The sequence below is a fragment of the Grammomys surdaster genome, unplaced genomic scaffold, assembly GCF_004785775.1.
Source record: "Grammomys surdaster isolate TR1022 unplaced genomic scaffold, NIH_TR_1.0 150, whole genome shotgun sequence".
NCBI classification, from domain to species: domain Eukaryota; kingdom Metazoa; phylum Chordata; class Mammalia; order Rodentia; family Muridae; genus Grammomys; species Grammomys surdaster.
Genome location: NW_021604608.1, coordinates 8846715 through 8857859, shown reverse-complemented (window position 1 = coordinate 8857859; position 11145 = coordinate 8846715). Strand labels below are relative to the sequence as shown.

The 11145-nt window shown below is 38.4% G+C and overlaps 1 protein-coding gene across 2 annotated transcripts in view; it reads right to left on the bottom strand.

Moving 5' to 3' along the window:
* Positions 1–11145, bottom strand: part of Rbpj (recombination signal binding protein for immunoglobulin kappa J region) — a 63161-nt gene that overhangs the window by 18478 nt on the left and 33538 nt on the right. For both annotated transcript variants that reach the window (XM_028765294.1, XM_028765295.1), the window contains exons 2-3: positions 10552–10590; positions 3549–3644 (exon numbers count right to left, since the gene is read on the bottom strand). In XM_028765294.1, the coding sequence (XP_028621127.1) occupies positions 3549–3644; positions 10552–10590 (135 nt within the window). The remainder of the gene's footprint in view (positions 1–3548; positions 3645–10551; positions 10591–11145) is intronic.

Here is an 11145-nt window from a genome sequence, read left to right as displayed (position 1 = left end):
CTCTCTCTCTCTCTCTCTCTCTCTCTCTCTCTCTCTCTCTCTCTCTCACACACACACACACACACACACACACACACACACACACACACAGAGGAGACACGTAAGCCAATACAGCTCTTCCTGTTTTGTGAAGTATCATATTTACCTTCCTTGGAAACATTTTAATACACATGATTCAAAACACAAAAGACAGAGGAGAACAGTTACTATAACATCTTCATTCTTTTTCTTGGAGGCCAAAAGTTAAAATTCTTCAAGTATTTAATGGGGTTATAGATTGACCAAGCCATACCTAAATAATAGAAGGTTAAAACAAACAAACAAACAAACAAAAAAACAGGCTACTACAATAAAGACAATCATTAAAAGGTTTATGATTCTTGATAAGCCTCTGCAGGCCTGTGGTCCTGTATTTCTTACAATGACTAACAAACCCTTATTACTTCAAAAGGTCTCAGCCATCTATCATAAAAATTAAATGCCACATGACTTTGTATAGGTGCTTTTGCCCTAGCAACTAACATAACTGAAAAAGAGAGTAAGTGAAGAAAATAATCTAACTGATAAGAGCCAGCACTGCCTGTGTTTGCAGCCAAGTGTGCTTCAGTGAGGTCTAGCTTGGGTGGTCTCACCTAGTCAAGGAAGCATGAGATGAGACTGAGTGAGGTTCACAAGGACTATGCTTTTTTGAAGCACTTTTAAATTTCTCGGCCCTGTCACCCTGCTGTTGCTAACCCACGGAAGGTGGTAAAATAAGGCAGCATCAACACTACACCCAGGAGACAGCACCAACCTGTAGGATTTCACTTCATAGAAATAACTTAAAAGAATTTTTAAAACCCTGGAATTAGTTGTAGGAGTTCCAATTCTGGTGCCAAGGATAACAACCAATTGAAGCCAAGGCAGGTATGTTCCTTATGCATTTCCCTTAAAATGTGTATTAAAACCCTAATACTGTTAGAGCACTTCTCTGGTTCAAGACCAGAGTCGCTAGACAATCTCTCTATTTCACCACAAAAACCGTAATTGGACTTAAATATAACATTCTTCAGTGGTGAGAAGCATTCCTCTTTTGCTTAGGAAACAACTGACTAATGTGAATTCAAGTTCCCAGAAAAAGGTCACACCCATGTCACTAAGGCTAATTGATTATAATGCCACATCTGTGGAGAGTTGGAATGTTGCAAACTCAGGGCTAAATTCTCTTAAGCTATCTTTAGGCTCAACAGCCGTTCACCTGTGCCTGACCTAAGAGCCCTGTGGCTATCATGTAAAATCTTCCAGAAGCATTACCAGACTACTAACTTTCACCAACTCGACAGCCAAGAATGTCATCAGACAGCAGTATAATCCTTTGCTGTAACCAACTTAACCAAGAAAGGTTTCTTGATTTACAACTTTTTGTTGCATTTACTTTACTTTGTTTAACTAACTTTACAAATCATATTCACATTACAACATAGCATTTGAGATGACCTAAATCTATGTTCCTGAGCCATGACTATTTACATTTAGCTCTAGAATTAAGAACCGTTTTATGTTAACACACTACGCATACACACTACATTTTATTATTTAAAAATCTAAACCTAGAAATTCATCTAGGGCCAAGTTAATGAACAAAAAGAGTTAAGTTATTCACATTGACTTCTATGTTTAACAGAAATCAGTAATCAAGTTTCACATGTCAAGTAAAACAAAATAGGACTGGGGTTGGAGCTCATTAAAGAATCTTTCAACATGAGAAAGGCCTAGGATTCCACCCCTACCGTCGACGCCAGCCCACGCCTGGACAGAGAATTTTAAAGAGCTTAATACCAACACTAGGCTGTGAGGATGCTAAATATTATTTCCATTTCATCATTCATCCTCTTTGAGGATAATCAACAATCAATTACCTTCTTTTCAGCGCAGAGATCAAAGAAGAGACTCCCTGATTCCCTTGTATCATGCAACATGATTTAATTATGCATTTATATTTTCCTACTTTTGCTCCTATGCCATTTCCTTTGTCACAAATTCTAAGATTCCTTTCATTCTTTTAACCTAGTCTTCAAATTAACACTTTCCTTCCTTGTGGCCAATTCCCAAAATTTTGATTCCCCCACCCCACACACAAACTGGATATCTTTACCAATAATACTTAACCAAAAACTGCTGTTTGAAAGACAATGCTTACAGTACCTGGAATCAAGTGACAACAGCAAAGATGAGGTTCTGAGCCAACAATGACCTGGTTCAGGCAGGCCAGGTTCAGCTCACAGCCTACTACTATGTGGTAACTGCAGCTAAGTGTGTGGAATGTGACCAAGTGGTAGACCATGCACACTGTGTGCATCAAACTCTGGGTTTGAGCTCTAACACCAATTCTGAAGCAAAACTCTGACCATAATGACATAATGAGACACGAGTTTCATGAAAAGGACTACACAGAAACAACACTCATTCACTAATTATCTTTATAGATAAGTTCTGTAGTGCCCAATTAGGTTTGAGTATATGAAGACTTCATTGTCTTTTTTTTTTCTTAGAGGGACCTTGCAATGTGACCCAGGAATTCTTGGGCACAAGGAATCCTTGACTTGGCCTCCACAGCAGGTAGGGCTACAGGTGCACAATGCTATCATGCTTAATGTATGGGGCAGATGAACTTTCTTAACTACCAGGTACAGGTTCAAGCAGTTGGAAGCTCAGAACTTTTAGGCCTTACTTATGTGCAACTATGTGCCTGCATGCCTGCCTGCCTACCTGCCTACCTACTGTGGCACTGAGAATTGGACCCAGAGCCCTGTTTACATGGGCATATACTCGTATCACTGAGCTACATTCCCAGACTTCTTTAAAAAGATTTAATTTTATCTGTGTGTGTAGACGTGTATGTGCCACATGTGTACGGGTGGTCACTGGGGCCAGAGAGGATGCCAGTTCCCCTGGAGCTAGAGTTATAACCAGTGCAGATATGAACACTGGAAACTGGACCTAAAAGGTTTCTTGGAAGAGCAGCAAGTACTCTTAATCACTGAGCCATCTCTCCAGCCCCATTCCCAGACTTCTGAATCAGAGTCAAAGTTGATCACACTGGCCTTACTTCTCTATAACCCAGAGAAACTTTGAACTTGCCATCCTCCTGTCTCAGCCTCTCCTATAGCCAGGATTACATAACTGTTATAATTATCTTATCCTTTTTAAAATGGCACAGGGGTGGGACGCAAGAGTGCAGTTGTTTATCAAATTACACTTTACCCCCAAAAGAAAGGATGCTTTGCAAAAGTGAATGCGTCACTGAGACGCTTGGAACACAGTTCCAAAACAAACAGACTTAATTTTATAAAATTTAGGATGTGGTCAGATGGTGTTCACTAAGTTTTCTGATTTGAACATGCCACAATTCACTGTTCTCCCTTTAAGAGATAAGTCCCCTCTTACCTACTTTTTCTTTTTTACTATGCAAATAAACCCAGGAATAGAAACAAGTCTCAGATATAAATATAAATCATATGCAAATTATAAAATAAGCACTATTTGCCCCAAATAACCAACAACCTTACCGTTTTTCATTTCCGTACGATTTCTGTGCAACTTTTGCATGAAGAATGAGTACTGTTTGATCCCCTCGTTCTTTTAAATAATTTCGCATAGCTTCCCTGTAATCAAAATATAAATGTTACTATTGGTGCTTTTGTCAAAATCTTTCACTATAGCTGATGAGAGGAATGCTTATGAACATTTTTCAACAAACAAACTTAAACACAAAACCAGAAACAATTACATGAGCTACCTTTAAAAAAAATCCTGTGCAAAGGACAATACATACACACTTTCTGTCTGCGTCTTGGTTGTTAAAATACAATAAACGTTTACACTGGTCATGTAATTAACTGACTTTCTCTATAGCTTATCTTGCTCCTCTACCTCTCACTTAAGTCACAACAAAACATCAAATCACCCAAACTTCTACTGCCCCAAACTAACAGTCTCCCAAAGGATTTTGCTGAATCTATTAAAACGACGCTAATTGAAATTTTTGAAAATTATATTAAGCTTTTAAAAAATTAAAATGACATCAAATGAAAACTGCCACATGCTTATTAAGCAAATGTTTTATAAAAATTTCAATGTATATTTATTTAACTAAGTGCCATACAGGAGGGGAAAAAAAACTCTACAGGTTTAGAAGTAGAATTTCAATTCTTGAGATGTTTTACATATCACAAAATCAAAGTTAGGATAATCGAGGGGTATTTTTAATAAATTTAAATTATATTCAACTTACATTATAAGTAAAGACAACCCAAATGACAATAATAAGCTGTCAAAACTACCAACTGTCATAAAGTCATTAAATATAAGGAACTATAAATTTGTGTCACTTGCACACTAAACTCCCTGGATAAAGCACTGAGCCTTACCTAGCTTTTACTTTCAAAATCTGAACACTGGAAATAACACAACTGCCTGGTCCAGGGTGGTTAAAGGGCTCTAATGAGAAAACCTAATGACATTCATTCTTACTGAGAAAAATGTTTTAGCTGCAAGGCATGGAAAGTGATACAGTGTGGGCAGAGAGATTGGACCTCCCCCACTGAAGGGAACAGAATGGAGCAGTGCACTATTAGCAAAGACGTGTACAATCAAGCACTGAAACATGGTGTCTATCTAGGTCAGGGAGTAGGGGATGAAAGACCAGGACCATGTACACAATGTCGATAGTGAACAGACTAGACTGACAATGGCAAAGCCACTAAGGTATAATTACGGGAGGTGAGTGACAGCTCAGAGAATAAAATGGGGGTGGAGATTATAAAATAAAAAACAACAGCAGCCTAGAGATATGGCTCGGTGGCTAAAACCTTTACAGGAGGGCCAGATTCCCAGAACTAAATACCAGGGGAGCATGGTGACCCACCTGTAATTCCAGCCTTGAAGGCAGAGCCAGGAGATCCCTGGAGCAACCAGCTATACTGGCAAGTTCTGGGTTTGATTAAAAGATCCTGGCTTAAAAGAATGAAGTGGAAGAGAAGTGAGGAAGATTCCATAATATACATGGGAGAAAAAAAAAATACCAAGATTAAAAAAAAAAAAAGTTGAGAGAAAGCCAACGCTGTCAAAACTTGTATAAAAGTCCCAGGCATGGAACTTGAAAAGCAGCTATATAGTTGAAAAGTTTTATCTGCAAGCATGTTTTCTAAATTAAATTCTACTAACAGTATGATCTCTGCCAGGTCACTTGGTAACTATTTGCTTGTATGTTTACCAGGTTATGTGTTTCTTTTCTTATCTCCCCAAGACATACAATAGAGGCTTTAAGGGAAGAGCTTTGCCTCAAGTTCTTTTACTTGATACACATGCTGGACTGAGACCCCAGGCCCACAGGGCTGCCTTTTCTGGCTGCAATGGGAGAGGATGCAGCTAATCTTACAGAGAATTAGTGTGCCGCCAGGAAGGGGAGGGAGCAAAAGGACTCTGTGAGGTGGGGGGTGGGAGAGACAACATTTGGGATGTTAAAAAAAAAAAAATGAGATTGAAACTGAGAGATGAGGCTGTGCTAGTTAATTTTTCTAAGCAAGTATATTAATATAACAAACAGCCTTGACACCTCACGACCAAACACAGTTAAGTTACTTTCCGGAAATGATACAGAAGAGGCAGGAATCAAAGCTAGGTAGTTTAGCTATCTCAAAGACAAAGTTTACTACTTGTAGTACAAGCCATATCTCTGATAGGAAACAGGGTCTGAATCTTAACTCTGTTTTTTTTTTAATCTGAGGTTTGTCACCTCTGTGAAGCTACTGCGAAAGAGGAAAAAAATAACAAACCTAAAAGTGAGTTAGGCCCCACCCCCGACAAGTAGTTCTTATCAGCAAGTTATAGGTATCATTATTGCTTTCCTTTTAAAGAGCCATTCAAGCCCATAACTATATGCACATGCTGCAGGAGAGAACGGGCATGAGGACTTTGCAGGCATGCCAGTAAAAGACTTGGGGATGCGCACCGCTTTATGCTTTTGACTTAAGCCTCAACGCATTGTGAGAAGAATTTTTTGGGAAGAAGTTGTGTGCACAGGTTGACTGACAAAACCAAAGATGTGGGGAGGTTGAAATTTTGCTATTTCAGAGTCTAATTACAATCTATTTGGGGCTATCATTAGTCTACTAAATGGTCATATCCCCACTCCCACCTCTGTGCTGGCTCCTGCTACTATCCAGATTTAGACTGTATTAACTTAACAAAACCTCAATTTTCCACCAATAAAAAGACTGCACGCGTTGTCAGATAGCATAGAAGGCAGTCTATCTCCCATCTTGCTGTAACCTGCTTCCCTGATATAACTGTATTTTCTAAATCTTTTGATTTATAACTTTGTTTTGTCACCATAAAAATTCTATGAAATTGCTTCCATGTTAGCACTTTGTATTTGGAGAGACCTTGATGAATGTTTCTGGGCCACAGTCACCTATATTTTGCTACAGATTAAACCTATCTTTCCTTCCTTTTAGGTGAGAGCTTTTCATTCAACTCTGTACAGCATATCTACCAAATCTATAAGCACATTTATATATGTTTGTCTTATTTAATGAGAATGAATGGATTAAAATGTAAGAACAGCATCTTGCTACAGAGGAGGGGACAGGCAGGTGGCTCAGCAAGTAGAGGTGATTGTCCTGTAAGCCTGACAACTGTGAAAGAGATGACCTCCTGAAAGTTGTCCTCTCATCTCCAGACATGGCCACTGATAACAAATGAGGGAGGGAGAAAGGAAGAGAGGGAGAGAGAGGAAGGGAGGGAGAGAAGGAAGGAGGGAGAGAAGGAGGGAGGGAGAGAAGTCTAACTACTAAACACTGTTCAAACATCAACCTAGCTTAAGTAAAAAAAAATAAATGATTCATGTGTCTCACGCACAGGATTTTAAGAGTAGAGAGATGTCTCCATGAAAGAGATAGGCTCTATGAAAAGCATTACTCCCAATAACAGACAAAAGATATTTTGAGCAAAAGAATATATAATCATTCTAGCAATTATGCAAACTAAAATAATGGTAAACTTCATAAAGAAAATCCTGTTACTCAACAAATTTTAGCAAGAGCATTAGTTAGCAGGTCATAGTTTACATTTATAGGAGAAGAAAAATAACAAAACTATTTCTGAAAGAATGTGTAGGCTTCTATCCCTGGGATTCATGGAAGGTGAGAAGATTTCCTTTTCCCAAACGGTCTTTTGACTTCCACAAGTACAGTGTAGCACACACACATAAATGTAATTCTTTAAAAGCAAATTCAGTCATATTGAATAGTGTAGTATTTACTCCATTTATTTATGCTTTTACCAAAAATTTAAATCATGTATAAAGAATTCTCCAGGCCTTATTAGAAACTTTCCCACCAATACTGTTTACTTTGGGCAAAATTAAGACAGAACAAGGCAGGGTAGGCTTTTAAAGTTCCTTAAAAGAGAAGACACGGTCCCTAAATTATACTCCCTACAACACAGTGAAGACAAAACTTCTTAAAATATTTTTTTGCCAAATAAGACATTGTTTTCCTAAAGCAGAATCACTTCAGGGGAGAGTAAGATTTCGAAGTTGGTATTTGATGGTACTAAATTTGGTATATAAATTATTAAGAAAATATCTTAACTTCAAGTTTGTATTTAGTAAAACTAATTTTACCACAGAATTGGTTATTGGTTTTCAATTTGCATTCGCCCTTAGACGCATTTGCTAGATTTGCATAGGCAATGAAGACATCTGCAGTTTGCTTTAGGAGAAACAAAGCTTAATCGAATTCTCCCAAAGAAGATATGCTAGTCTCTCACGTTATCTCCTATGTAAAAAGGTTACTAAAATGTTAAGAGTTTTAATGAGGCTGGGCAGTGGTGGCGCACGCCTTTAATCCCAGTACTTGGGAGGCAGAGGCAGGCGGATTTCTGAGTTCGAGGCCAGCCTGGTCTACAGAGTTAGTTCCAGGACAGCCAGGGCAACACAGAGAAACCCTGTCTCGAAAAACAAAAAAACAAAAAAACAACAAAAAAAAGAGTTTTAATGAGATCTAGTTGGCCTATCATATGGTGGCTTTAGTACCAGCACACTACACCACACTGCAACAACAGGATAGTCTCAGCTCCCCAAAGCTGTTCTTCTGAGTCTCTGAAATCTCTTCTGCTCTGTCCCATTCCAGGAAACAATAAACATCTGCATCCTGTCCTGTCCGAAAGAGAAGCTATTTTCTAGAACTTGTGTATGCAGAGTTCATTCTTTTTTTGAACTTCTGAACAGAAATCTTTGTTCACATGGAGTGTTAGTCTATAGTTGTGCTTCTGTGCTTTAGCAGCATACGAGCTTTTGCCTACCTTAGGTAACAGCATTCTGTCCTCAGAATACACTAGAACTAGACCCTTTTTCCCAGCTTTGAGGAAGGTATCTAAAGGCTTCGTCCTGAAGCACTCTGTAGAACCGGGCACTGAAGCCAGCTAAGTCTTAGCTCCTGCAATAGACACTTCTGGGCTGGTCTGGATTGGGTTTCTTCTTGCTGAAGATTCTATGTACAGCTTCTCTGTGTGGCTGACTGAGCTCTGCCGCTTCCAGCATCCCACACAGTTCTTGCTCCTCTACTGAGCTGTGTGGAACAAGCTGAGTTGATGCAGCTCGGAGGGCCTCACTGTCTTACTCTCTGCTCTTGTGCTGTTTTGTAAAACACTGAGTTTCTTGGAAGCTTCAGTCTTTAACTCTATTCCATGACAGTTAGATGAAACCAAAGCACAATTTAGTCTGGACATAATTCTACAAAGATAGGCCTGATTGTGGGATTTTTATTCTGACTATTGAAAGCAAGCACAATTCATAGCCTTCCATAACCTTCAGATGTGGTTCCTTTCCAATTTTTCCCCTCAGTTGTAGGTAGCTTTCTCATGAGTGTGTATGCAGAAGACTAGTGACGACTGCTCTGCAGATCTGCACTGCTGTCCCACTCTTCAGGTCTTCAGGAAAGAGCCATACATTCACTGAGTGCTCTTCTTAAGAGGTCCTCTCCATCCCCTTGTTACCTCCTCAGTAACAGTTCTGTAATACTTAGGTAAGTATAAACACTGAGACAGTCAAACAACTATCTCAATATAAATTATCTCTTTTCCAAAATTCTTAGGACCAGAAATATTTCAGATTATAAAGAGTCTTATAGTTTTCATATTTTGGAATATTTTCATAGATGTTAATATTTGGGCATCCTAAAATCATATTCCAAAATCTGAAACTTTTTAAGCCATTATGCTGAAACTTAAAGGGGTTCTAGGGAACATCAGACTTCAAATTTTCAGATTATGAATTTTCATTGTATACAGACTGATTTTATGTTTTGATATTTTATGTTTTGTATCATTATTGTTTGATTATGATGTCCCAAATTTGTCTTCAAACCATCTTCTGTGTTTATCATTTTTAATATATTTTTTCTTTTCTTTCTTCCCTCAATCCTTCCTTTCTTTCTTTGATGTCATTATGCAGCCTTGGATGGCCTGGGACTCACTAGTTCTGGTGGCCTTGAACACACAGAGATCTGTCTGCTTTTTCCTCCTGAGTACAGTACTAAATAAGGTTTGTACTACCATGTGCAACCCACAACTGTCTTCAATAAATATCTTAATGGTAGTATTTACTTGGTAGTAGCCTAAGCAGCCATCAGTATGAACCAAGGAGAATGTGACTACAACAGAACACCACAGTTATTACAGAGAACTCAGCAAATCGAAGGGAATACAATACATTGTGGGGTTTAAAGAACACAGGACAACACTAAAGTGAGACCCCAGTTTAGTTTCAAATGAAAAAGAAACACACACACTCTCTCACTCTTTCTCTTTCTCCCCACCCCCTTCTTGGAAATTTAATTTTTTAAAAACAGGGTCAAGCCGGACAGTGGTGGCGCACGCCTTTAATCCCAGCATTTGGGAGGCAAAGGCAGGTGGAGTTCTGAGTTCGAGGCCCGTCTACAGAGTGATACAGAGTGAGTTCCAGGACAACCAGAGCTACACAGAGAAACCCTGTCTTGAAAAAGAAAAAACAAACAAACAAACAAAAAAAAAAAAACAAGGTCAATGCCGAGGAATGAAACTGTAAAATGTAAAACCAATGGATTCTTTATTGTATAATTTTTAAGTTAATTCTTTGAAATATATTAAGACTATATACTGTAAAATTAACTTACATAATTAGAACACTATATTATCATAAAAGTGAGTAAATCTTAGATTTTCTTTTAAAATGATAGAGGGAAAGTTTTGAGTATTCATTTCACAAAGCATCTATTAAATCTCTCAAGTCTTTCCCTTACATATCAAGGACTGATTGGCTAAACATAGTTGCAGCTGTTGAATTTCTAAAAAAATACTTCATTTTTAAAGTATATCCTTTTATTTCCACCCCCACCTTTTAGGAGAGAAGGGAATGGAAGGGCTCAAGATGTATTATCAATATCTGATTTTCTCAGAGCACTTCATATTAGTGTCTAAAATGATAGGATCTATATGCGCAGTCAATGTTTAAATGGCTAGTATGCTTACCTAGTGAGTCGTTTAGGTGGAGGCCGCTCACCAAATTTCCTGGAAAAATTAAAGAAAAAAAAGTAAATAAGCCGTCAGATAAATATCACAGTAAACTATAAGGCATTAGAAAGTGTCCGTATGACTTGTCAATCTTAATTACGAACAGTGAAAGACAAATCCCCCAGCAATCATCTGTGGCCAGAAATAACAAACATACAATACAAAGAGCTCTTAAAAACAAAGGACAGAAAGATGGCTCAGCAGTAAGAACACTTGCTGCTGTGTCCCAAAGACATGAATTCAATACCTAGCACCTACATGTCACCCCACAATCAACTGCAACTGCATGTCACTTTAAAAAACTAAAACAACCACTTCAAATACCAAAAGAAGAAAGGGGGCCCAGAACAAGTGCTGTGAGTACAGAACAACTCAGCAGCCACACCTCAGCCAGAGGAAGCACAGCCACTCTGCTGCTGCACAGAAACACAATAATGAACTGAAAAACAGGTGTAAAACATGGAAGAAACTTCTTGTCAATGGGACCACAGAGCTTAAAGCAATTCTATTTTTCTTAATTTTACAAGTTTTCTCCATCATCTTGAAATGGGA